Genomic DNA, 27,231 nt, shown 5'->3' with positions numbered 1-27,231 from the left:
GGATCTTCCCAGATGCTACGATGCCATACCTTTGTTCTAGCAGATGGTGGCACTGCCCTGGCGCAAGGGTCCGTTGCCGGGGCCAGTCTGGAGGCCAGATGTCCTCTGACCACTCGCTGAGTGTCCCTTCTGCTCCTGTTTGTTCTGTTCACAGGCAGTTTCATCCGGTGACGAGAAAGAGGGTTTGAAACACCCTGGGCTGATACTGAAGTATTCCACATACAAGAACCTGGCCCAGCTGGCAGCCCAACGTGAGGACCTGGAGACAGCCATGGAATTCTACTTGGAGGTGTGGTTTTGTCTTCAGTGTTTCAAAAGCTCTTGGTGGAGATGCTGAAGATTGGGTATTTTTCAGCCAGAGGAGTTCACAGTGGCAGGTCCCCCAGTCATAGTGCCTGGTCAGAGGGTGGCAGCAGTGAGTGCAGCCACTGGTGGGCCGGCCAGGGCGTGGGGAGTATGCTTGGAGCAGAAAAGTATTCTTCTGCCACCCAGTGCTCATAGGACTGAACCAGGTCCACCTCAGTGAATGTGGGATTGGTAATAGCAGGTAGCTGAAAATTAAATGACGTGTTCTGCACCGTAGTGGCATTGCCTTCATTTCTGTGTGACTGGATGCCAGTCACTGTACTCATTGACCCCTTGCATACTCGGATTCTCATACCATCTTACGAAGAAGCTTCGTCCTCACCAGAGTGCCGAGCAAGTAAAAGCTCCGGGTTCTGCTGCTAACGCATGCTGGAGCCACAGTGTGACTTGGGCTCTCCCTCCAGAGCACATTGTAGTTCTAGAATCCCAGATAGTTCCTTTCAGCTCTCTTATGTGTGTAAGGACTGCTGGTCAGTTTTACAGGTTATATTAAGAAAATGGTCCATGTAACTGTATATACCATTTCTCTAGGCCTTGGAAATGTGTGCTCCTGGGAGGATGAGTCATCCCTAGGACAGTCATGCCTCTTTTGCTTCTCCCTGGGGGTTTGAGTGGTTGCAGCAGTACTGCACCCTTCTCATCCTCACGGGCACCTGCTTGGCAAGAGATCTGAGTGTGTGTGCCTCTGCTTGTGTGGCTTGCAGGCGGTGATGCTGGACTCCACGGACGTCAACCTCTGGTACAAAATTGGACACGTGGCCCTGAGACTCATCCGCCTGCCCCTGGCTCGCCACGCCTTCGAGGAAGGGCTGCGGTGCAATCCTGACCATTGGCCCTGCCTGGACAACCTCATCACTGTCCTGTACACCCTCGGTGATTACACAAGTGAGTCAGGCTGTGATCCCTTCTCCCATGTGGCTGTGTTCTTTGCGACCAGGGGTTAGTCTGGCCTGGGTAAGCTGGAAGCCAAAGTTTATGCTAAAGGATTTTTTGCCAGGTCATCAGAGGAGACATTTTTATGACCCTGCTTTATTCTGCTTGTTTGTTTTTGGTTTTGTTTTTATAGTTTGATGCCATAATTTTTTTTGCTTTTTTTTTTTTTATCAGTTACTCTGTAGTAATAAGTAGCATGTTCTCTGACTTCTTTTCCTGGCTTCTAGACCTTAGTTTGGGCTGATTTAATATCCTGGGCTGCATGGCTTAAACGTAAATGTTTATATGACTTGGGAGATTCCATCTCTGATCTCAGCTTTTTCGCTGGCTTGCAGGTAGCCATCTTTATGTTCTCATAGGATATAACGGGGTGGGGAGGGAAGAGAGAGCAAAAGGGGGATAAAGGGAGAGAGAGATTGAGAGATTTGTCTCTTCCTTTGAAAAGCCACCAGTCCCTTTTTGAGGACATTCATCCTCGGGATCTCATAGAAACCTCCTTGCTTCTCAGAGACTGCACCCTCAGGTGCCACCATCAGTTGGAGGTTAGAGCTCAGTTCATAGCGTTTCACTCTTGGCTCTCAAAATGTATTTCTTCTTACTTGCAAAGTGTAGTTACTCCATTTTCACGCCGCCAAAAGTCTTGGCTTGTCCCAGCGTCAACTCCGAAATCTTAAGTCTAGACTGTCATCTCAGTCTCGTATGGATGAGACGTGATATATCAGTCACCCTGGCATGTACTAGCGGAGTCCATGAAGAAAATACCCCTGAGGGGCCAGGCAGGCGTCTGAACAAACGACACAGTCCAGTTTGCATTCAGATCTGGGCCTACCGTTTCTCTTCTCCCCTGCTTTTTCTCCTGGGATGTTACAGGGCGGAGGGCTTTCAGGGCATGGAGTCCATGCACTTCCTGGGGGAGCGGGAAGCTTTATCAGTGCAGTGTTGTTGAGTATAAGATTTCTCTAGGTGTTCCCAGGGGAAGGTCCCCACTTGCGACATTCTGGGACATGGGCAGGACTTTCTATGTGAAAATGCTGTGCTGCTTCCAAGGCATGTTTCCATGTGTCTTCCCCCACTCAGCCTCACTTCCTGTGTCTTTGGTCCTTCTTGCACACTTAGGCTGATGCCTGCCTGCCTGCCCAACATTGGAGCTAGCCGTTTCTTCTCGCAGAGGTTCTTTTTCTCAGTGCTCCTCCCGTAGCTCAGGGACCAACTTCTGTGTTTCAGGCCGCCTTTCCTAGCCTGCTAGTATACTTCTTTGCACCCCTCTCTAGTGGTGGAAGTTTTGCTTAAGAAAATGTAAGTTCAAGGAGCTGTACCGGGCCTCTCCAAAGAAGCAAAACCATTAGGTTGTGTATTTAGAAAGCTGATTTGTAACATCAACTCATGCAGTTATGGAGGCTGATAAATTCCAGAATCCACAAGCTGGGCAAGCTGGAGGCCTCACAGAACGGTGATGTGGGCTGAGCCAAGGAGATAGGTAGTGTGCTCCCAGTCGGAAGCCCGGCAGGAAGAGCCGATGTTTGGCTTCTTGTGAGAAGGTAGGAAGAAGCCGGAGTCCCAGTTTGGAGGTATTTGGGCCAGAAGAATCTTAACCCTGGCAGGGGTCAGCCTGTTATGTTCAGACCTACCGCTGATTGGAGCAGGCCCACGCAAACCAGGGAGGGCACCTGGCTTCACCCAGTCTGCCCACTGAAGTGTTAATCTCATCCCACAATGGAGGTAGTGTTTAGCCAAAAATCAGGACGCCTGGTGGCCCAAACGGACATAAAAGTAACCATGGCAGTGACTGAGCTGATCCGTGCATCTGCCACAGTCCCTTGAGAGCCCTGGGAGATTGTCTGTTCATTTGATCTAAAAAACAGAAGCAGCTTGTCAGATTGCCTGTCAGTGGTGCCTTGCATCTTTTGAGATGAGCAGGGCAGGGTGCTGCAGCGCTAGGCCCACTGCCTGCCCCTGTTCCCCTGGGCTCTCACGGAGGGCTTCCCTGTGCAGCTGTACCCACCAGCCAGGTGGGCCACACTGGGAAGCAGGTGCGGCACACTGCAGCTCAGGTGCCTCCTGGGGTTAATATATCTAGCTGCTCAGCACCTGCCTGCTTTCCTCTGCCGCCCACCCTTCAGGCCTCACTGCCGGCCCCATCAACTGTGTTCCTTGTCTGTCCGAGGCAGACCCCTTTGGGCCATCTGTCAAGCAGCTTGGTCCTCAGGGTTCTGGGCCTTGCTGGAACTGCGCAGACCTCTCCCTGTCCCAGGACGCATAGCCTTGGCGTGCCTCAGGCACTGTGGCCCTGCTGAACTTGGGGACCGGGCTCCAACCTGTCGGACCATGGCACACGGAGAACCCCTCGCTACCTTCTCCTCTCCCAAGGTCACCGTCCTTGGAGCTCTGCTTCTGCTCCGGCTTTCTTCCCATTTCCTTCTCCTGGTTATTCTGTTAGGAAGAGCTCACAGTGCTCCCACACTCCCACTAAGAGCTGAGCAGGGAACGGTGGTAGTCCCAGTGCCTGGGCAGAGGGGAGCTAGCACTCTGCTGCAGCGTGCCATTTCCTTGTGTGTTCCCAGGTGGGACCTTCCAGCACAGAGGCTGCTGGCTCGGCCTTGGGTAGTCATCAGGGGCTGTTCCCACTGTCCAGGGCTAATGGCTTTCATAATTCCCACTGGAGTTCCGCTTTGTGAATCCAGACCACCCCGTTTTGCTCCGTGAGTTGGTTACCTGTTGCTGGAGGAGCTGGGGCTGGCACAGTCCCCGTGCCAGCACTTTTTCATCATTACCCTGAGGTGAATAGTGGACACGTCTTAAATTGTAGGCAGTAGCTTTAAGAACTGCTTCCAAAAATTGAAAAACACGGGTAAGCAGAAATAAAAGGTGAGTTTTATATGGACAAATGGAGTTCTGTGGTACGCCTGGGTGCTCCCTGCCTCTTCACACTGCTGCTTCTCCTCGTAGTCCTTCTGGTCAGTAAGCACACGCCTCAGCCATCTGTGCCGTGGCTGATTGTCACCCCCGCATGTGTTGGCCCAACTGTCACCTTGCCAGGTCCCTATGATGGCACAGGGAGGCCCTCAGGGCTGTTGAGGGCCACTTCCCAGCGAGCCAGAGGTCAAGTGCTGTGAGCACCATTCGCTTTCTGTAGCAGTTTCTCTAGGTGGGAGTGCAGAGCTTGCCTGAGGCCCAGAGCCTCTAGAAGGGTCAGGCGGCTCCTCTCTTCAGCTGGCGGTGTGGGTCTGCCTCCCTTGCGGTGCCCTGTCTGTCCTGTTTTTTTTTTTTTTTTTTGTCAGAAGTGTTCCCTCACTGAGCCGGTTAAGGTGGTGTCTTGTCCTTTGTTGTTCACCCTGCCTTTCCTGGCCACCAGAGCGGGACATTTTCCTGCTGTGACCCGGCCTGGCCAGAGTTTCTGGGTGCAGTCTCAGTAGCCATAGCTGTCTGTCTCCCCACCAGCATGTCTGTACTTCATCTGCAAAGCCTTGGAGAAGGACTGCCGTTACAGCAAGGGGCTAGTGCTGAAGGAGAAGATCTTCGAGGAGCAGCCTTGCCTCCGGAAGGACTCACTCCGGATGTTCCTGCAATGGTCAGTCCCCCCCACCAATGCTCCCGCTCTTAGTGTGTTTGGGGATCATTGCAGATCTGGGTGAGCTGTAAGCATCTCATGGCTTTTTGCTGGCCTGGGTAGTAGGAAGTAGTTACATTTTTTTTTTAACCTTTTCTATAGAAAATTGAAAGGTTTTATCTAAAGATTGTATTTTCTGTGGCATTTCAGATACCACAATGATACTGTTGTCTGCTCTGTTTTGAGCTGTTGAAGGACGAGTAGTATTAGTTATTTCCAGTCCGTGTGGATGTTAGCAGTGCTCATTACTGCCCTTGTGAGGCCGGGCTCAAGTGGGTATTTTGTTGGAGGGAAGAACCAGTACAGATGAAAGGGAGTTGACTGAGCTGTGTCCCTGTTTCCAGCCTGGTTTTAGTTTGCAACTGTGTAACTCTCCCTTCTGTGCTGTAGTGACATGTCCATCCATGAGGTGTCTGTGAGTCCAGCTGAGGCGCAGGCCATTGTGGATGAAGCTCTGGGGCTGCGGAAGAAGAGGCAGGCGCTGATCGTGCGGGAGAAGGAGCCGGACCTGAAGCTGGTGCAGCCCATCCCCTTTTTGACGTAGGTCATCCAGCATCCCTGGGAACTACAGTACCCGGCATAGCACACCACCACATACAGCATTCACACACTCCATACTACAGCACACACTACTTTATGCATAACACACCACACTGCAACAGAACCCAGTCTCATTTGGCTGTCCAGCAAGCTTCAGGACGTTTGGGAAACCCCAGAACTGCTGTTCCCAGCCGGCCCTACCTGTGAGCTGGCTTAGCCCTTGCAGAGCACCCAGTCCTGTTAGTGGTTCCTCCCCCAGGACCCAGGGTATGTGGGGCTTCTGCCTCACGGACCAGAAACTCAGGGAGCCAGTCTGCCTGGGTGAGTCAGTGTGCCTTAGGCCGACTAATTACAGGGGCTTCTGCTAGGGTGCAGGCTGGGAGAGACGGGGCTCTGCTGCTATTCCAGCTCAGACTGTCAGGCTGCTACACCCTCAGTGATGTTAGACTTGGAATTTTGTCAGTTTCAGCCAAGGGCAAACCTGGGCTTCCCTGACACACTGTGGAGGTAGGTAGCAGCTGTGGGAGCCCCTCTGGTCCATGAGCCTTGTGCTGGGGGGCGCCCCAAGGGGGCTGCTGATGTGCAGTGGCCCTTTCCTTGCAGCTGGAAGTGCCTTGGCGAGAGCCTGCTGGCCATGTACAACCACCTCACCACCTGCGAGCCACCACGGCCCAGCCTCGGCAAGAGGATCGACCTGTCTGACTACCAAGACCCCAGCCGGCCGCCAGCCTCTTCCGTGGTGATGACACCCGTCAGTATGATGCAGCCCAGTCCCATCAGTGCCAACCCTGCCGTGTCTGTGGCTGAGCCTGTGCTCTCCTATGCCTCTGTGGCCACAGCCAGCTTCCCACTGCACAGCTCTGGCCTGCTGGAGACAGGCGCTCCTGTGGGTAAGCAGGCCGTGTTCACAACTCCAATGAAAGTGGGAGCCCCAGCCCCCCAGAGGAGGCTCCAGTCTGCTCAGAGGGCCATGCCTCATTCTGGGGTACTTCAGCTCTGAGCCTGGACAGAGAGGGCATGGGGCTCGGGTGCAGTGCCTGCTCACAGACAGGTTCCCGGGCCATCACCACAGAGCCACTCTCACCACTTTTGTGCCTGATAGTACATCCCATTCCTCTGTTCTCTATGTAATCCATCCTTGATCTTATTCTACGATCGGGTGCTCATAGGTCCTGGGTAGGGTCAGCATCCTTCCCTCCATCGATGCAGGTCCATCACCTGAACCTCCATCCCGCCGCTCTGAAGGGTGGGAGGTCTTCTGAGAACGTGTTATTCCATGGCCGTGAGAAGGAACCCTGGGATCTGGCTTGCAAATCTTGTGAGTTTTAGAAAGGGATGAGAGTTACAGGGTTTCAAGTTAATTTTACTCAGGACTCTCATTGTTAAAGAAGAGATGGGAGACAGGAACATCCCACAGAAGCATAACGCTAGTAGAACTAGGAAAGTGAGGGGCTGATACACCTGTGGGGTACAGTTTTTCTCCCCTCCACCTTGTAAATTTAATTTGCTATCTTTGTGAAGGCGACGTTTCTGGAGGAGACAAGTCCAAGAAAGGAGTGAAGCGGAAAAAAATCGCAGAAGAGAGCGGAGAGACAGCAAAGCGGAGGTCTGCCCGGGTCCGGAATACCAAGTGTAAAAAGGAGGAGAAAGTGGACTTCCAGGAGCTTCTGGTGAAGTTCTTGCCTTCCAGGTACTGTTGTTGGTGAAAATGGGCAAGGGCACACAGCGCCAACCTACACCCCTGGAGTGATGTTGCCATTGCATCTCCACCCTCTGCTCCAGGTGCCTCCCTTGCAAACGCCCAAAGCACCGATCCCACTGGATTGGTGGCTTAAAATTTTTTGTCACCTCCTTCTGCCTCTCAACTTCATGAAGGCAGGAGCTGTGACTTAGTCATCCTCTGGAGACTAGGTACAAATCAGGGAGCTGCTAGAGGCACCACAGCACGGCCCCTTCCATATGCAGCTACAGGTGCCCCCCTTGTTGCTGGGGGTGTAGGGCCACTGGGCATCAGACAGAGATGCCCGTGAGAGGCCCCATAGAAGGGCACTTTCTGTCAGCCCAGGGGTGAGTGTGTGTTCCCAGGAATCCCAGCAGGACTTTCTCCCCACTCAGTGGACTCCTTGTATCCTGAAAAAGGCAGAGGGGGAGTATTCCCTGGGTGCCTGGGTCTTACTGTTCCTCAGAGGGCTCTAAGAGAGGGGCAGGTACCAGGCTCCTTGTAGACCCTCGCCCTTTGCTCCTGCTCTGCTCCCCACCTTCTCCCCTCCTTCGGGGCCCCTGGACCTTCCCTTCTCAGTGTCAGGGTTTGTGGAGCTGAAGCTGAGGGGAGAAGGCAGTTAGTTCACAGTTCACTCACTCTCACTCTGCCGTCATGTTTTGCCTGCTGTGCCTTTGTTTGTTTGTTTGTTTGTTTTGCCTCTGGACTTCCTCCCCTGTCTTTTGTGTCTGATTTTTTCCTTTTTTATTATTTTTTTTAATGCCTTCTTGGTTACTGGAGTGGAGTTTGGGAGGTTTCTGTGGGTTACCATCAACATGCCATCTTTAACAAAGGAGGCCTGGGCTCTGAACTCTGCCACCTACTTTGGTCATCCTTTCTGGCTCATATTTAATTTCTGTAACAGGAAGAATTCAAATATTTGTGTCAGAAGGTATGGTGTGGTTTTTGTGAGTTTCTAAAATAGATTTATTTATGTTTTTATCTGAAAGAGAATTTATCTATCCCTGCTTTACTCCCCACATGCCCACAGCAGTCAGGGCTGGGTCAGGTTGAAGCCAGGATTCAGAGGAACCCTGTTTGATTCTCCTACAAGGTGGCAGAACCCAAGTACTTAGGCCATCCTCTGCTGCCTTTCACGTGCATTTGGTAGGCAGCTAGATCAGAAGCGCGGAATAGGCAGGATGTGAACCAGGCGCTGCAGTGTGGAATACAGGCATTCCAAGAGGGAGCTTAACATGCTGCACAATCACCCTACCCATCACACACAAACCCCTCCCCACTTTTGTCATTTTTGCTGTATTATTCCATGCAGGTTAAGAAAGCTGGACCCTGAGGAGGAAGATGATCCCTTTAACAACTATGAAGTCCAATCAGAAGCCAAACTGGAAAGCTTCCCGAGCGTGGGGCCTCATAGAATGTCCTTTGACTCTACCACATTTATGGAGTCCGGTAGGAATCAAGCCGTCAGTGGTTATTCTGCCTCCCATTGTCCTGTAACTTGCTTACATTTTATTCTGGAAGGAATGGCTCTTGGCTATTTTCAGAAGTGTGGTTGGGGTGCTTAGGGTGCTTAGGTCTGTCTGGGGCCCATGTCCTGTGACCAGCCTGGAATCTACTGTACTGCTCGGCCCTTAGTTGCTGTGTGTTGTCAGCTGAGTTGAGAGGCTTGGCTTTGTCAGTTGACTGTGTGTCCACAGCTGTGCACTGTGCTCTGCATTTTATGTGCATGAGCTCAATCCATACACAAGGCAGCCCTGGGCAAGGGTCCTTTGGAGACTCAGCGAAACCTACACATGTTGTGCCCTGTCCTGCAGTGCTGATCGTGTCTGACGAGCTGGTGCTGGAGGGAGGATGCAGGGTCTCCTCTCAGCTCTTCCTTCAGCTCAAGCTGTTCCCCTTGCTTGGGCAGAGAAGCAAGATGTGCATGAGTTCCTGTTGGAGAACCTGACCAACGGCGGCATCCTGGAGCTGATGATGCGCTACCTGAAGGGCATGGGCCACAAGTTCCTGTTGAGGTGGCCACCAGGCCTGGCGGAAGTCGTGCTCAGCGTCTACCACAGCTGGAGGAGGCACAGCACCAGTCTGCCCAACCCACTGCTGAGGGACTGCAGCAACAAGCACATCAAGGTGGGACCTCTTAGTGGTCTGGGAACCAGAGACCAGGCCAGGACGCTCCGTGGGTGTGAGGCTGCTGCTGCATTGAGTTGATCGGCTGTGTCTACTGTTGGGCCTGGAATGGGTTTGGGTGCGCAGGGGGCCAGCTGGCAGGAGGCTCTGCCTGGTGAACCCGTGCTGGTGTCAGCGACAGGAGGCAGGATTCTGAAGGCAGAACTGGTAGGATGACCAGAACGTGGATGGAAGGGAATGGTGTCAGAGGGAAGGGTCTGGAGAGGGGCTGGGAAAGGGAAGCGTCCTGCTGTGCTGTGGAGGCCAGTGACTGTTAATGAGGGCGTGCATTTAGTTCCAAGGTTTGCAGGGTGCTTCGAGATGTGGGCCTGAGCCTCAACCTGTCTCATCTTCCTGCTTCACTCTGTTCTCAGTGCCTGCTGGAGCCCAGAGGAGCTCAGGATGTTGCTGCCAATGCCAGGCAGAGTGTGGGCAGCTCTTAGGATCTGCATGAGAGAGTGGAATGTCTAGGAGCTTGGGGTTGGCAGAGCTTCTTGTCCTTTGGGGCATGTGGGTCAGTGCTGCAGCCTGCCCCTACTGTCTGCCCCCTGGGCCTTACTCCCTAGACGAGTCAAGGCTTTGGTGTCAGGTAGACCAGGTTGATCCTTTCCTGGCAGTGCCTGCTGGGCGGGTACCTCATTGTCAAAGCCTCAGCTTCCTCAAGGGTCCTGAGAATGACACACTGAGTTCTGGGCACATTGAAGGGATGACAGCTATAGTGTGGGTGCAACATCCTGTCTGGCATGTAGTAGAAGGCAGGGCTGCCTCTTGCACAGTTAATCCCTTAGGACTGCAGTTGGGTCTGCCGCTCACAGGGGTGGTCCCGACATAGGTTCCTGTGCTTCCTTTTATGTCCTGTGAAGTGGCCATTGATTATAAGTTGGGAAAAGGAAAGCAGGTCACAGGAAGAATTGTGCTTGGGTTTAACTTTGTTCCCTTCCTTCCTGTGCCCGTCTTGCAGGACATGATGCTGATGTCTTTGTCCTGCATGGAGTTGCAGCTGGACCAGTGGCTGCTGACCAAAGGCAGGAGCTCTGCAGGTAGAAGGTCCAGCATGTCAGGGCGGTGTTCTGAGTCTGCAGGAACTGGGGGAAGCAGGAGTCCTGGAACGCACACTTAGATCTATCGTGGGCATGTTTTCTGGGTTTGTTTGTCAAGGTTCCAGGCAAGGTCTGGGGTCCAGAGGGAGCCACCTGTCTACTCCTGCCATTACTCAGGATTAAAGAAAACAGGGTCATGGGTATACAGTGGCCACTTGATTTTTTTGTGGGTCTCTAGTAGCTTCCCAAATGACATAGGTCACTCTGAAGCTGTGTTGGATGCTCCATCTAGGAAACCATCCATTTTCACTCCCTGGCTGTTGGACCCTCTCCATCTCTGACTAGTCCAACTCTGCCAATAGCTGCCATTCAGGGGTCCATGAGGCTCCCTAGGGCCAGGGTGCCCATACAGGTTGAGGGTGACCTCTGGGGGCAGAAGGGCATTGGCTACTGCAAATGCAGTTGATTTGCTGGCTTGATGCTTTGCAGTGTCTCCTCGGAACTGCCCTGCCGGTGTGGTAAACGGCAGATTTGGACCTGACTTCCCAGGAACCCACTGCCTGGGGGACCTCCTGCAGCTGTCCTTTGCCTCATCTCAGCGTGATCTGTTTGAGGATGGCTGGTTGGAGTTTGTGGTTCGCGTTTACTGGCTCAAGGCTCGCTTTTTGGCACTGCAGGTTGGTTGCTTCCTTCTCCTTCCCTCCGTCTTTCCCTTTCCTCCCCCTGCCTTTCAAATAAATGTTTTAAAATGTAGGACAAATTTCCCATGAGATTTTTGAGTCCCCCTCTTGACAGTAATTGGCTAAAGCCCCCACGCTTGCAGCACCTGCAGTGTATGGAGAGCAGACACATAAAGAACCTGGCATAGCATGGTTAGTTCCCTGCCTTCTGCTCTGGCCCCTGACCTGGCTTTCCTTCTGACCAGGGGGACATGGAGCAGGCCCTGGAGAACTACGACATCTGCACAGAGATGCTCCAGAGTGCCACAGCCATGCAGGCTGCGGCAGGGGCTGAGCAGACGGACATTGTCATCCGGCTGCCCAACCTCCACAACGACTCCGTGGTTTCCCTGGAAGAGGTGAGTAGGGTTTCTAAATGGTACTTTCTTGGGCAGCTATTTATTTGAAATTGTCCCAGTCAGCCCTGACGCCTGACCTATCCCTGAGGAAAAAGAGAACTGCCTGCCTACCTGCTGAGCAGGGTCCCAGGTGGGAGGGCAGGCAGGCAGGCCTGGAAGAGCCGCATGGGTATGTGAGCGTCCCGAGGCTCCCCTCGTGGCACCCTGCCCTGAGAGAGAACTCGCTTGTTCAAGCTCCCCCATGGCAGCTCTCGCCTGCAGGGTTAAAAGTGGTTATCATTCGCCTCTCCTGGCTGTGACAGCAGCTCAAGTGAAACTAAGGGAAATGTTAGCTAACACAAGCTGTGCTGATCTGGCCGTGCATCTGGGTCTGCTGTACCTGGGACGTAAACTAGGCTCCATTCGAGTGACCTACTTTTCCCCCCCACATAGCTTCACCCCCAACCACAGCTCCCCTGCTGCGATGTGTCCCAGGTGGCTGGAAGTGGCCCTCAGCTCCTTTGGAGTTGCTTGATACCATGTCTTGGTGCAGCTTCCTGCTGCCTGTGTGTTGGGGCCACATCAGGCCCACACGAGGAGAGGGTTCCATGATCAGTGCTTTGCTGACCTCCTGCCCAGGCTCACCAAGTCCCTGACCGCCTGGGACTCCGTGGTTCTGCATCGATTCACTGAATGTTAGCGGTTAGGCTGTGCGACTGTTTTGGTGGATCCCTTCCTGGAACCCCTCTTTCTTCTAGGGTAGTTTTTTTGGATTTAGATATGTTTAGTTTTTTTAAAGAGTTGCATGCCTTGGCCTTAATGGGAAAACTTTCAAAAACGTGTACTTTGGGCATTAGCACTGGTATATATTGAGGGGGAAAATATAATTTCTTCAGGTATTAGGATTGGGTTGAATTTTTATTCAGTTTGGGTCTGATGAATGCAAATGCTCTCCAGATTCCCGGAGGGTGTGAGGGCTTTGCCTCAAGCCATGTCCATGGGCCTTTTTCAGATCGATAAGAACCTGAAGTCGTTGGAGCGGTGCCAGTCCCTGGAGGAGATCCAGCGGCTGTATGAGGCCGGTGACTATAAGGCGGTCGTGCATCTGCTGCGCCCTACTTTGTGCACCAGTGGGTTTGATCGGGCCAAGCACCTGGAGTTCATGACTTCCATTCCTGAGAGGCCAGCCCAGCTGCTACTGTTGCAGGTGCGTGCCACCATGTCCTTCACACCCACTGCTCCCTTCCTTGCTTGCTCGTTTCTCGTGGCAGGCACTGAGGTAGCCCTCAAGGACATAGAGGAGAAAAATTAGAGTCAGAATCACTAAATTTACCGCCAGGAGGATATTAGCCAAACTAGGCAGTTCAGACTTGGAAACTTCAGAACCTAGGAGAACAGTTTCAGGGTTCTGTGAGGCCCAAAGTGAGCCCTGCACTTGACCCTGAACTTCTGCATGGCAGAGGAGAAAGAATGGTCAGGATACTGTCTGTCCTCCTGTGTTTGTTCCTCTCGTTTAACTGCTTATTAAATTAACCATTGAGGAAATAGGAAAGTGGGTTAAATGTCTGATCAGCGTAAGAATCAAGATAAAGCAAAAACCTTGCACTATTGTGTCATTGAAGAAAAAGAACAGCTGGGGAGCTGGCAGCTGCTAAGTGCTGTGCAGGTTCCCAGCTTCCCTGAGCCTTGGTTGCTGTTGCCTAGGATGGGGGTGATGGATGACCATACAGAGACCTCGTGTGAGAACCATACCAGCTAGCATGTGTTTTACTGTGCCAGGCACGTAGTAGCACCCTGGGGTGCCCTATCATCATTACTGTCACCCTCGGGAGGATGTTGTCCACAGACAAATTTGAAGATAATGAATGTAATGTGCGTAGCAGAACGCAGGCTAGCCTACCGCCCCAGTCCCTCAGGGTTCGTGCATTTACGTTACCGGGCTCTCCCTGCAATGCAGAAGGAACTCAGACTTCTTGTTCAAGTGATACGGAAGCTTTTTGGGCAGACAGAGTTACAGAGTGAGGGGAAGAGACAGAAAGAGGAAGAGAACTTCGATTTGCTAGTTTACTCCCAAATGACCGGGGTTTGGTCATACAGGAGCCAGGAGCTTCATTGAGGTCTCCCATGTGGTGGCAGGGACCCAACCTCTTAAGCCATCTTCTACTGCTCTCCCGGGTGCGTTAGCAGGGAGCTGGATCAGAAGTGCAGCAGGGGCTAGTGTTGTGACATAGTGGGTAAAACTAACACCGCCTGCACTGCTAGCATCCCACATGGGCACCAGTTGTGGTCCCGGCTGCTCCATTTCTGATCCACAACCCTGCTGATGGGCCTGGGAAAGCAGCAGAGGATGGCCCAAGTCTTTGGGTCTCTGGACCCACATGAGAAACCTGGAAGAGGCTCCTAGCTTTGACCTGGCCCAGCCCTGATTGTTGTGGCCATTTGGGGAGTGAACCAACAGATGGAAGGTCGATCTGTCTGACGGCCTCTCTCTCATTCTTCCTTTCAAGTAAATGAATAAATCATTAAAAAAAAAAAAAAGCAAGAATGAAATAGAGAGAAGGGAAGGGGATATAGGGATATAGGATACAAGAGTCAAGTTGTGGCTTAGCCTTGCTGGTCCCAGACATGAAACATTTAATCATTAACTCTTGAGCTGAGAAACAGTTAAGAGGTGCCACTGTGGAAACCAATGGAGACCTGAAAGGGAGGAAGGGCCGAGCAAAGAGGCCCCAGCTCCTGGCAGAAGCAGTCAGGCCTAGGCTGAGCTGGGGGTAAGGTGGGGGGTTGACACAGGTTTGACCTCTGTCACCACCACTGCAGGCTGTGGGGTGGCCCCACATGGCTGTGTTTGGAAGGGACATCCAGGTGCAGCCTGGAGGGCCTTGGCTACAGAGAGAGCAGCACCTTCTGCCTCAGTGCTCATTTTGCTCCTGCCATCCCGTAGACTTCTGGGTGTGGCAGGACACAAGGTGGATGGGGAGAAAGTGAGAGTGACCCTGTGCCTGAAGCCTGCACCACTGCTGCGGTTCCTCCTGCTTGCTGGGAGTGAGCCATGGCCACTTACTTTGCTGCTTGGAGAATTTCCTTAGTGCTCTGCAGAGCTGTTGAAATTTTAAAATTGTTAGACATTTTATAATGAAGTCCTGCAGGTTGAAAGTGTGTGGTCAGCTCTTATGTTGCAGCTTTTTGTGTTTTGTTTGATATACAGGAATTTTGTGTCTTTATGTTGTCAAAGTGCTGGGCAGGTACTCATCCACTCATTCCACACACGTGGCTGAGCTTGTGCAGCTTGTCCGTCCCTGGGAAAGGTGACACTCAGATCAGAGCACACCCCTGCTTGAGGGAAGCAGACGAGACACACAGCAGAGAAAGCGTGGACTCGTGCTGGTGGTGGTGCTCTGAATCTGTATGTATGTGAGAAGCAGAGGGTGCGAGATCTTCTCTTGGCTGGTTCGCTCTCCGAAGGCTGAGCCAGGCCACAGCCAGGACCTCACGTGGCTGCAGAGACCTAAGGGCTTAAACAATCAGCTGCTGTCTTCCAAGCATCAGGAAACTGAACAAGATACTGGGATTTGAACCCAGGCACTCAGACATGGGCTGTGGCGTCCCGCACAGCATCGTCACATCACCGGATGCTTGCCAGGCATTTGTGTTTTACATTCGGGTTGAACTTGCATCATCTGGCTTTTCTTGAGTCAGGGGTAGAATTTGGAACCCTCGGCTGCAGGTCTCTCCCGGCTTAGGCAAGCCATCTTTTATGCTCTGCAGTATAATTGAGTAGCTTTCTTCCTGTTGAGTTGATTCTTTGTCCTTAATAGTTCGGGTTGCTGTTTCAAACGGGCTCCTTTGCTTAGTCATTGTATTTTCTTACTCTGTGTTGCTGTTTTATAGGAATCCTGTTGATTCATAGGTGTTTATTTTGCTGCTAGCTGCTTCGCCGAATTCATGTTAACTTCTGATCCTTTTCTGTTTTGCCTGCAGTGGTGATTGGCCCACAGTCAGTGGTAATTTGGTCTCCTTGTGTGTTGGCAGTTCTGTCTTTTGGCTCTTTCTGATCTTCAATCTGGGGAATGTGGAAAGTTGGAGAGCTGCTAGTGGAATCCTGTCCTTTTTTTTTTCAAGATCTATTTATTTTTATTGAAAAGTCAGATTTACAGAGACAGAGAGGAAGATCTTCCATGTGCTGGCTCACTCCCCAAGTGGCCGCAGTGGCCAGAGCTGAGCCGATGTGAAGCCAGACGCCCGGAGCCTTTTCTGGGTCTCCCATGTGGGTACAGGGTCCAAGGCTTTGGGCCGTCCTCAGCTGCTTTTCCAGGCCACAAGCAGGGAGCTCAATGGGAAGTGGAGCAGCCAGAACACAAACCAACATCCATACATGAACCTAGCACTTGCAAGGCAAGGATTTAGCCACTGAAGCCATCATGCTAGGCCTGGATCCCTGTCTTGTCTCTGACTTTCTTTTTAAGATTTATTTTTATTGCAAAGTCAGATATACAGGAAGGAGGAGAGACAGAAAGGATGATCTTTCCTCTGATGATTCACTCTCCAAGTGACCACTGTGGTCAAAGCTGCACTGATTCAAAGCCAGGAGCACGGAGCCTCTTGCAGGTCTCCCACACGGGTGCAGGGACCCAAGGCCTTGGGCTGTCCTTGACTGCTTTTCCAGGCCACAAGCAGAGAGCTGAATGGGAAGCGGGGCTGTGGGATTAGAACCGGCTCCCATATGGGATCCCAGCACGTTCATGGTGAGGACTTTAGCCTCAAAACAACTCTGGCTTCAGTTCAAGGCCTGCAGTCTGTATCCTGCTGGGAAGCAGCGTTCCACCCCCTGTGTGTTTGGTGTCTTGGCCAGGGTGGTGAGCCTGGGCTCTGGAGCCCATCTGTGTATCCTATAGACCCTTTTCCCCTCCTTGAAACAGATGCTGGCTTTCTCTAAGGAAACAGGACCCTATTCTGGAAATTATAGTTAATAACATGCTGGGAGGTTATGATCTGTGTGCAGAAGCTGTAGAACATTCTGAAGACAATTTCAGAGATTCGTGTCCCTAGACCTGCCAGTGTCATCTCAGAGTGGCAGCTATGCGGGACACACTGCTGGGCCTGGGCCATGGGAGGTCAGGGCCCGACGGGATGCCAGGCAGGAGCCGCTCCCCGCTGGTCCCACGAGCTGCCCACCTGCTCTGTGAACTCACAGACAGGCTGTTTGCCAGTGAACCCACACAGTGATCAAAGAGCCTGAGGTCCCAGTGTCTAAATGGGCTCTATTCTCTAGTTGTGCAAAAAGCAGCGGCTTCCAGAAAGGACATTTTAAAATAGAAGAACAGCTCCGCATGGGAGCTCGTCTGTGTGCCAGGCGCTGTGCTGGTACGATGCGCACATCAGCTCACTTCAAGCTTCTGAGAGGCTACCTTGGGCAGACTCGGCACCTTGGCCAACCCTGGACAAGGGGTCCCACAGGACAGTGATGGCAGCATGCCATGAGCTTGACTCAGATCCTCTTCCTCTTACAGTCCCTGGCAGTCTGCCCCTCTCTCACTGAGCCCCCTGCGAAGGCCTGGCTTGGTTGCCTAGGGGAGAAATGACAGGTGTTGCACCATCTCCTGGTTTCACTCTTCACATGGCCGCAATGGCAGGGACTGAGGCAGGCAAGACCAGAAGCAAGAGTTTCATCCTGGTCTCCCATGTGGGTACAGGAACCCAAGCTCTTGGGCCATCTTCCAGGCCATTAGCAGAAAGCTGGATCAGAAGTGAAGTGACTGGAACAGAAACCAACATCCCTATGGGAAGCTGGCATCACAGGCAGTAGCTTTACTGGCTATGCCACAGTGCCATTCCTGAGGCCCTTTTCTGAAAGTTCCCAGACTAGCACCACTCTGCTGCAGCGGTGAGCACAGGCACCAGTCTGCCTTCAGCCTGCCCTCAGCCTACCCTCAGCCTACATGGGGCTGTCTTTGTCTTTTGTACTGCCGCTTGCCTCTCTCCCCGCAGCTCTGCCACCCTGGGCCCAAGCCCTGGGTGTGCCGAGCTCCTGAGCTCATGGTGCCTCCACGCTTGGTTTCTTGCCTTGCTCAGGACTCGCTGCTCCGGCTGAAGGACCACCAGCAGTGCTTCGAGTGCTCCGACGTGGCTCTGCACGAGGCTGTGCAGCAGATGATGAACTCCAGCGAGGCCGCGGCCAAGGAGGAGTGGGTGGCCACAGTGACGCAGCTGCTGCAGGGCATCGAGCAGGCACTGGCTGCCGACAGCAGTGGCAGCATCCTGAGGGACCTGTCCTCCACCACCGGCCTGGTCCGGCTCACCAACAACCTCATCCAGGTAACTGCTCTCTGGCTCTGCACCACACGCCTCCCCAGCAGGCGTCTCCCTTTTCATTGCAAGTTGGGCACTCCAGAAAAGATGCCCTGCTCTCTGGCTGGAGCTGTCTGGGTCTGAGCTTGTGCCTGTGCACATGCCACGGACCCCACTGGGACTGGTCAGGGCTGTTAGAGGTGACAGGACACTTGCCACCCCAGGGTTCTTCTGTGCACCCTTCCCAGGGGGAGGGAGCCAGCCTGGAGGGGAGGCCCTGTTCTGTCTGCAGGGAGCTGGAGGCAGAGTGAGGCTAGAAACCAGGCCTCCTGGCTCCCTGTCTGTAGCCACAGGGCCCCAGGTCATCTCTTAGGGGGCATACCAGCCCAGTCTTCCTCTGCACCATCCTCACCTCTTCCCAGCCCCCGTCCAGGCCATGCGCAAGGCCTGCCAGGTCCACATGCTTCACGGCTCAGCCTGGCTTCCCCTCGGTCTCCATCCTACCATGGTCTAAGCCCCTGTCGCCTCCTGCTTTCTCTCCTGCAGCACACTCCCCACACTCCTCCTACTGTTCTACTCTTCCAGCCCAGCCCCCTGCCTGCCCTAGTGACACTTTCCCAGATAAGCACATATTCGTCCCCTGTTCAACACCTTCCCAGCCTGCCTCTTCCTCATTGTCTTCTGTGTCCTTGGCTATGACTATCCTAAGCCACCTCCTGGGGCCCCTGCCTGCCCACCGTTCTCCCTCCTGTCTGCCCTCCTCTACAACCCTTGGAAGCAGCCGCTGCTCCTGTCTCAGCCGCCTTGCTCCAATGTCTGCACTCTTGTTGCTTGTCTCTGGCTTTCTTCCGCTGACGGGTCATCTCCCCTGTGCCCGTTCCCAGGGCCCAGCATCCAGGAGGTGCTTGAGAGTATCAATAGCTGCATGTGGCATGGAGAGCAAGGAGGGGATACAGGCGGACCCTGTCACTATAAAATGGCATACTGAGGTGCTGTCAGGCCAGTGTCTCATATCAGAGCTGGGTGGGCAGTGGACAGGGCTGGCCCCGCTGTGACACACCCCTGGTGCCCCATGTCCCCACCAGGTCATTGACTGCAGTATGGCTGTGCAAGAGGAGCCCAAGGAGCCCCACGTGTCCTCGGTGCTGCCGTGGATCATCCTGCACCGGATCATCTGGCAGGAGGAAGACACCTTCCGCTCCCTGTGCCACCAGCAGCAACTTCAGAACCCAGTGGAGGAAGGTATGCACTCTGCGGGTTTGTGGGGTTGGCCCTAACTCGAGCGTCTTTGCCTCTGGGTTCTGTTCCAGGATGCTTTGTCCTTCCCCAGGTGCCATGAGCGGGCTGGGGTCACAGGGTGACAGGACTTGGCTTGGAGCTTGGGCAGAAGCTGTCACAGCCGTTTCTGCCTGTGCAGCAGCAAAGGAGCAGGGCACATGGGTTGTGGCGGGTGTGTACACGTGCAACCCAGGAAATGACAGCGGGGTGAGTGCTTGGGGAGTGTTGGCACCGCTCCAGGCTGGCACTGCTGGCTGCTTCCGCATCCCTATGGCAGTTGCCGGGGACAGGAAGCCAGGGCAGTGTGGAGTGGGCACAGGTTCTGCATCCCAGCTGTCACTTCGTGCTTATGTGACCCGGGGCAAGTCCGCCTCTTTCCCTCTGTCCATCCCAAGCATAATGGTCCCCACCTCAGAGATTTGTGCACTGGACAAAGTGAAATAATAAAGGCAGTGAGTGAGTGTGGCACAGGAAACTGGCACAAGGTGTGTGCACATTTGGCCTTTGGTGTAGCCGTGGCTTGAGTATCGTGGTCAGGGCAGCAGGAGGAAAAGGGCTGAGCTGAAGGAACTACGTCACAGCGCCAGCTACCCAGCCCTAAAGGCAGCCTACCCCAAGCATCTTTTAGTTAGTTAGTTTCCTTGCATATGCAGCCCAGACTTGGTCTCCACACATCACATCCCCTTTTTGTATAGTTGTGACAATGTGATATTTCACCTTGTTGAAGAGTGGGAATTAAGAGATGAGTTTATTTAGGTACAAAACAACTTTGAAACCCATGCTTAATTTTTTCTTTTATGGTGTAGCATTTTGCATGACCTTAATGATGTACCCTCATAAAACACATATATATGCATTTATTCAGCTGGCTTAAGAATAGGTTTTTGGGAAAGAAAGCCCTGAGACGAGGTATATTATGGATCAGTGCTTGTCAAAGGAGCTAGAGGAAGAGGATTGCGCAGAGGGAGGCGTGGGTTGCTGCAGGGACAGTTTCCGTTAGTGCTATCCCATCACATGGAACTCAAGCACACAGCCTTTGTACTCCCATCTGCCCAGTGTCTGGATGTGGCTCCCACAGCAGTTGTGTGACCTGGGTGAGGTGAGTCCCTGAAGCTGTAGCAGGCCCCGAAGGAACTGACCTCTGGAAGTTGTTCCCTAATGTCCTGTCACCCAGCAGCAAGGCTGCCTGAACAAACCTGTGTTCTCCTGTGAGCACTGCATGTAGCCCTTGCCGACTTACCTGCCTTCAGCTCCTCTGCATATACAAATAGAATGAAAACTGTATCTTTAAGGACAAGTCAATTCGGTCATGTGGAGGAGAATACCCACTACATCTCATGTGTGGTGTATAAGACTACCTGAGTCTAGCAAACTGCCCGTGCCCACCATGAGAGAGCAGGAAGAGATGGCCTGCTGAGGTCGCCCACCGTAGCCAAGTCCCACCTGCGGTAGGGACACAGGGGAAGAGTGGAGGTCACATCCGAGGAAGAGATGAGCTCAGGCCAGGAGGAAACATTGATGGACCAAGGAAAAGAGATAAAGGACTGTAAATAGCTTGCACCTGGGACCTAATAATGTATTTATTGTTCTACTAATTTTTTTTTTGCTTCTTTAAAAGATTATTTTTATTTGAAAGGCAGAATTACAGAGAAGAGCAAAGAGAGAGAGATTTCCATCCATTGGCTCATACTTTAGACCGCTGCAATGGCCAGAGACAAGTCAAACCAAAGCCAGGCACCTGGAGCTCTCTCTGGGTCTCCCACGCGGCTGCAGGGTCCCAAGGACTTGGGCCGTCCTCTGCAGCTTTCCTGCGCCACGAGCAGAGAGCTGGAGAGGAAGAGGAGCAGCCGAGACGTGAATCGGTGCCCATATGGGATTGCCAGTGCTGCAGGCAGGGGATTATCCGGCTACAACACAGTGTCAGCACCAGGATAATTCATTGTAAAAACTGAGCTGATAGATGTTGCCAAAATCACATCTGGAAAGTGGTTAGTGTCCTGGCAGCTTCGGGAGCAGGAGCAGGGAGCAAGGCTGGCAGAGGCACCCATGTTCCCAGCTTACTCAGTTGCTGGCGGCTGAAGAGAGTTTACAACAGTGTGGGGGGGAAAAGAACAACAAAAGCGAGCTGATAAAACAAAATGAGATGAAAACTGGCAGACTGAGGGAAAACAGTGCCACCCAAGTTGCGTCATGGTAAACTCATAAACACAAACCATCCACACTGAAGTGAAGTGAGCAGGTGAGTGGAAGGGCTAAGAGAGTTGGGAGTAGATGTTAGATGTGCAGGCCCAAGGTGATGTCGGGCCAGGAGAGCGCCCTGAGGCAAAGGAGCAGATGAAGACTGTCTGGGTTTCTAAACTGAGCGCAGAGCAACACTGAGAGTCAGTCAGTGCAGAGTGATATATGGTAGGTCTCATGTGCTTTCTTAAGAACTGGTGATCTAGTAAGACAAGTAGCCAAGTTGTGGTTGAGTGATTACAGACCTTTTATAACTAGGGACCACAGTTCTCTTGAATGCTTCTTAAAAACTCTTTTGGAGGGGCTGGTGCTGTGGCATGCAGGTTAAGCCTCCACCTGCAAACGCCAGCATCCCATTTGCGTGCCAGTTTGAATCCTGGCTGCTCCACTTCCAATCCAGCTCCCTACTTGTGGCCTGGGAAAGCAGCAGAGGATGCCCTAAGCCCTCGGGCCCTTCCACCCATATGGGAGACCCAGAGGAAGCTTCTGGCTCCTGGCTTCAGATTGCCCTCCTTGCTGGCCTTTGCGGCTTTTCTGAGAGCATGAAACAGCAGATGGAAGACCTGTCTTCTCTCCTTCTGTTTCTGTAACTCCACCCTTGAAATAAAATAAATCACTAAATAAATCTTTAAGTGGGAAGGGGCGGGCGACCTCTCCAGGAGGACAAAGTCAGGAAGCCAGCCAGGGTCAGAGGAAAAGCCTTGGAGGAGGCTGGTGAAGAGCACCTCATCCGTTCAGGACTGGGCTCCAGGAGAGCAGCTGGAGGCTGGGGTTGTCAGGCAGCAGGCTAAGCCTCCGTTTATGACACCACCATCCATATCTGTGTGTGCTGGGGGCCCACGCCAGGCTGCTCAGCCTTCACCCCCAACTCCCTGCTAGGGTGCCTGAGAAAACAGTACTTAGTCCCTGCCACCAGGCTGTGGCGTTGTCATCTGGGAAGTGAACCAGAGGACGGAAGATCTCTTTGTCTCTCCCTTTCTCTCTCTGTTCATGCTGCTTGTAAAATATACAGATAAATCTTGAAAGAGAGAGAAAGCAGTTAGGCTGAATATGGTCATAGGAAAGTGTGGAAATATTACAAACTTGAATCTCTACAAATTATATGAACCACATTTTGAGAGGAAGAAGTGTTACAAAGCTAAGCACTGGTCTTGTCTAATGGAGAATCATCTGATATCCTAGGAAAATGGAGATTAATTTAAAAGACACATGAAAACCTTAAAAGGAGTAGCTTAAAATTCTTACAACTGTCTGATCTTCTTTATTTATTTTTTAAACCAGAGCTTATCACACTTCTTTGGCTAGGTCTCACCAATAGGAAAAAGTACAAAATAAGTTTCATGAAAGAAACTTATTTTTACTGACTGATGTTTTTTTGTTTTGTTTTGTTTTCTATTCTAATACATTCTGTCTGACTCCATTCCAAAAAGTGTTAGTTATAAACCATAAGTGGCATGGCCCAGAGTTTCAAAATTACTGAGAGGTCCTCAAAGAACTATCAGTGTTGAACAAAAGATGAACTGGAAAATTAGTAATTTTTAATATATTTTTAAAATATTTTTATAATACTTTTAAATATATTTTAATATGATATTTTAAAAATATTTATTTTATTGAAAAGGTAGATTTACAAAGAGAAGAAGATACAGAGAGGTCTTCCATCTGCTGATTCCCTCCCCAAATGGCTGCAGTGGTTAGAGTGAGCCATTCAGGAGGCAGGAACTTTGGCTGGGTCTCCCACGTGGGTGCAGGAGGTCCAAGGATTCGGGCCATTCCCCATTGTTTTCTCAGGCCACAAGCAGGGAGCTGGATGGGAAGTGGAGCAGCTAGGACTAACTCATGCCCGTATGGGATGCTGGCACTTGCAAGTGGAGGATTAATTAGGCTGTTGAGCAATTGTGTCAGCCCCAGTAGTTTGTTCTTGTTTTAATTTTTTTTTAGAACAATGAATATCATATATTTAATTACTTTAATATACCCAGACAAGGGAGCCTATTCTTGTTTCTTTTTTTTTTTTTTAAGATTTATTTATTTTTATTGCAAAGAGAGGAAGACAGAGAGGAAGATCTTTAGTCGGATGATTCATTCCCCAAGTGACCGCAACAGCCAGAGCTGAGCCAATCCACAGCCAGGAGCATCTTCCAGGCCTCCCATGTGGGTGCAGGATCCCAAGGCCTTGGGCCGTCCTCGGCTACTTTCCCAGATCACAAACAGGATGCTGGATGGGAAGTGAAGCTGCCGGGATTAGAACTGGTATCCATATGGGATCCCAGCGCGTTCAAGGCGAGGACTTTAGCCGCTAGGCTACTATGCAGAGCCATATTGTTTTGTGTATTTATTTATTTGCAAAGCAGAGACAAAAAGAGACAAATCTCTCATCCACTATTTTACTTCCTGAATATCTGCAACAGTAAGACTTAACCAGGCCAAAGAGCCTGGTCTCCCATATGGGTGGCAAGGACCCAGTCATGCAGCCATCGTCTTCTGGCTGCCAGGATCCACGTGAGCAGGAGGCTGGAGTCAGGAGCAGAGCGGGGCCCTAAGTCCACTCCCTGTGATGAGGGATGAAGGATGCCAGAGGTGTCTCCACGGCTGTGCCAGCCACCTGCCCCTCAGTGCTCCTCTTTCCTTTTGTTTTACTTTTCTTTCTGTAACGTTCAAGAAATCCTCAATATAAGGATGTTTTAAATTAAGAAATGATGTTCATACCATGGATTCCTTTGTTATAAATTATTTGCTTCATTGGAAAAGCCTTGTGGATAAGGGGTTTTAAAAAACGTTCATGGGAAATGCAGATTATAGGTAAAGTATACATGGTTTTTAAAATTATCTTGCACCAAAATAAGTTTTTTCTTTTAATTGCATTTTTTTAAAGATTTATTTCTTTATTTATATTGGAAAGTCAGATTTACAGAGAGAAGAAGAAGAGATAGAGAGAGATTTTCCATCCACTGGTTTACATCCCAGGTGGCCACAAAAGCTGGAGCTGAGCCAATCCAAAGCCAGGAGCCAGGAGCTTCTCCAAGTCTCCCATGTGGGTACAGCGTTCCAAAGCTTTGGGTTATCCTCAACTGCTTTCCCAGGTCACAAGCAGGAAGCTAAAAGGGGAATTGGAGCAGCTGGGATTAGAACTGGTGCCTGTATGGGATCCCAGTGCATGCAAAGCAATTACTTTAGCCTCTAGGCTACTGCACTGGGTCCTATTTCCATTCTTATGAACTTTGGGGTACAAGGAAGATTACTTTGAGTAACATTCACCAACCAAATACTAGCATTGCTTATTTGAGAGATGGTATTTTGGTAGGGAAACCATCTTCATGATTTGAAGGTTTGGTTCATTTCGTCAGTATCTATTGCTTTAGTAAGGCCAATCAGATAATTCTTTAGTCTAAAAGACGATTTAAAAAGGGAAGAAGGCTGCAACTACTTGATAACATGGTAATGTAACAGGCTAATCTTATTCTACCTGCCGATATCGGCATTCCTTGTGATGAACAGGTCATGTCCAAGCTGCTCTGCTTTCAGTCTAGCCCCTGATGGCCTGGGAAAGCAGCAGAGGACGGCCCAAGACCTTGGGCCACTGAACCCACGTGGGAGACCTGGAGAAGCCCTTGGCTCTACTGTGACTGTTGCAGCTGTTTGGGAAGTGAATAAATGGATGGAAGATTTTTTTTTTCTCATTGTTTCTCCCCCTCTCTCTGTAACTTACATTTCAAATAAAATAACTGAATCTTAAGGAAAAAAAGCGTGCCTCATTGCCAGCTGTGGGTGCACCTGCCCCTGTGCTAACTCATTCTCTCACTCTGCATCCTCGCAGGGCTGTCAGAGACACCCATGTTGCCATCTTCCCTCATGCTGCTCAACACAGCCCATGAGTATTTGGGCAGAAGGTCCTGGTGCTGCAATTCTGACGGGGCTCTGCTGAGATTCTACGTGAGTGTCCCCTTTGTCCTCCACACAGGCACACCACGGGCTGCCCTGCCGGGCTGCTGTGTGGTCCAGAAATGCTCCTGCAGAGGGGGACACAGCCGTGTCATTACCCTTGGGTTTGGTTGCCTTACCACCTACCATGGAGCCCTCTATGCTGCTTGGTCTTTCTGTGTGTATGTGACTATTGAAACTTGCCAGAAACTCAGAACGTGGGTTCCCTCAGACAGCTGAGGCTCAGGACGTGGCCTTACACAGTAGGTGGCATTAGATCAACTAGTTACCACAGAGTGAGACACTGGGTTCTTGCATGTAATGGTAATTTAGGGTAATAACTGCATTCTTCCCCACCACCACCTCCCTTGGAGACCTGTTTGCCAGCCACCACTCTTGGCCAGGTTGTAATTGCTCAGTCAATAGCTATTGCGTTTATTCAGTCAGTAAATGTTTGGCAAGCAGAAATAAGCCTCCTCATGCTTGCCAACAGTGGTGATAGCGCCTGTGACTTGATGATGGAGATAAACAGTGTGAACTCTGTCTCCAGATCTTGCTGTTGAGTGTGAAGCCAAGCAGCACAAAGACAGGTTAGAAAAACACCCAGCATTTGGATATTTCAGGGAAATGGAACACCCAACCTGGCCTGTAATGTGTGTTAATTTGTTTACATATTATTCATGGGTGCTTTTGCAATACCCTGGAGAGTCAGGTAGCTATGATAGTGTCTAGGGCCTGCAAAGCCGAAAGCCTTTTCTGTGTGGCTCTTAGGTTGGCTGTCCTGTGCGTCCCTGTTCAGTGAGCATGCTGTCTTTGCACTTGTAGCTTTCCTCCCTGGCACCCCTGGTCTTTCTCCTCTGACCTGGTTTCTCTGTATTATAGCACCCAGACCTGCCTCTGCTCACCCATCACACAGCAAGCCAATCACTGGTGCTGAAATAGTGGAAGAAAGTGATTTATTTTGCAGTGTGCAGAATGAAGTGCTGGGCAGCTGTCACTTAATTTCTGGGTTCCTGGAGGGGTTAAAGTTCAGGTTTCTTACAGATGGACGTTTCAGTTAAGCGGTCTATGTTTGACAGAGCTGCGAGTCCCTATTGTCTGCAGTGTCCATGACCCTCCTTTGCGTAATGAACAGCATTGGGGTTTTGGGGGGAATTTTAATGATGGCAAAGTGGGCTTCAGTCAGTCAAGTGAGAGCTACTTCTGGCTTAGGCCCTGTGACTCCTGGAAAAACCCTCAAGGTAAGACTAAGCATCAGAACGTCATCTTTAGAGAACGTAAATGACTTTTGAGTCTTAGGATTAGGGATACTGTGGTAGCACCTACCACATCCCCCAATTGAGGGTGTTAAAATGATTTTCAGTTATAAAACTGGGTAAGGAAGGGATTCTAGGACTCCATAAGAGACTAGGATTTCACATTATCTGGCTTTCATTCACGTCTACCGTGCCATATAACTTAGGGTATTATGCCTGGTGTGTGTCTTTGGTGTGGAGATAAGGACCCCCAGTTTAGGTCATGGGGATCCAGAACCCTAGCTGGACTCAGAGAGACTCCCCAAACTGCACTTAATCCAGGTTCTTGTCTTGCCACGTGTGAGAATATAACCAGGAGGCATAGATAGAGGTGAGCAGAAAAGCAGCATTTATTGAAAGGGAAAAGATTTATTGAAAAGGAGAGAATAGTACACACTCAAGCAGGAGTGCAGGCAATAGAGAAAAGAGACCAAATTGTCCCCACCCAAGCCAAGTTCATCCTTTTTTATAGAATAGTGAGGTGGTGCTTGGGGCATGGCCTGATGGAAGAACTAAAGAAGGCAGGATTTGATCTCAGGATACAGTCTCCAAGGTGCCCTGACACGGGGGCAAGGTGCAAAGGGAAGCCTGGCTGCCTGGTAAGGAGTGAATGCACAGACACCTTGGATGATGTACATAGCTGCGTGTTGGCAGGCCTCTGTCCCCTGACCCCCCACTGACTTGGTGCCTAGCCCACGTCCTCTTTTCCACTGACCCGTAACTTCTAAGACAGTGGGTGTTTTTGTTAGTTTGGTTCAAACAGGGGTTGAAGGAGACTGAAC

General features: G+C 51.3%; 1 protein-coding gene across 1 annotated transcript in view; it reads left to right on the top strand.

Moving 5' to 3' along the window:
- Positions 1 to 27,231, top strand: part of CABIN1 (calcineurin binding protein 1) — a 112,549-nt gene that overhangs the window by 16,282 nt on the left and 69,036 nt on the right. The window contains exons 5-19 of the mRNA XM_041003467.1: positions 155 to 289; positions 1,071 to 1,251; positions 4,738 to 4,867; positions 5,297 to 5,446; positions 6,050 to 6,336; positions 6,968 to 7,136; positions 8,479 to 8,615; positions 9,076 to 9,293; positions 10,294 to 10,372; positions 10,862 to 11,049; positions 11,298 to 11,450; positions 12,442 to 12,636; positions 17,502 to 17,744; positions 18,803 to 18,959; positions 25,051 to 25,166. Coding sequence (XP_040859401.1) covers positions 155 to 289; positions 1,071 to 1,251; positions 4,738 to 4,867; positions 5,297 to 5,446; positions 6,050 to 6,336; positions 6,968 to 7,136; positions 8,479 to 8,615; positions 9,076 to 9,293; positions 10,294 to 10,372; positions 10,862 to 11,049; positions 11,298 to 11,450; positions 12,442 to 12,636; positions 17,502 to 17,744; positions 18,803 to 18,959; positions 25,051 to 25,166 — 2,538 coding nt within the window. The remainder of the gene's footprint in view (positions 1 to 154; positions 290 to 1,070; positions 1,252 to 4,737; positions 4,868 to 5,296; positions 5,447 to 6,049; positions 6,337 to 6,967; positions 7,137 to 8,478; positions 8,616 to 9,075; positions 9,294 to 10,293; positions 10,373 to 10,861; positions 11,050 to 11,297; positions 11,451 to 12,441; positions 12,637 to 17,501; positions 17,745 to 18,802; positions 18,960 to 25,050; positions 25,167 to 27,231) is intronic.

This window comes from Ochotona curzoniae, unplaced genomic scaffold, assembly GCF_017591425.1.
Source record: "Ochotona curzoniae isolate NIBS_2020 unplaced genomic scaffold, NIBS_Ocur_1.0 scaffold_274, whole genome shotgun sequence".
Lineage (NCBI taxonomy): Eukaryota > Metazoa > Chordata > Mammalia > Lagomorpha > Ochotonidae > Ochotona > Ochotona curzoniae.
Note: the sequence above shows the minus strand (reverse complement) of the source record. Positions and strands in the feature narration are given on the sequence as shown.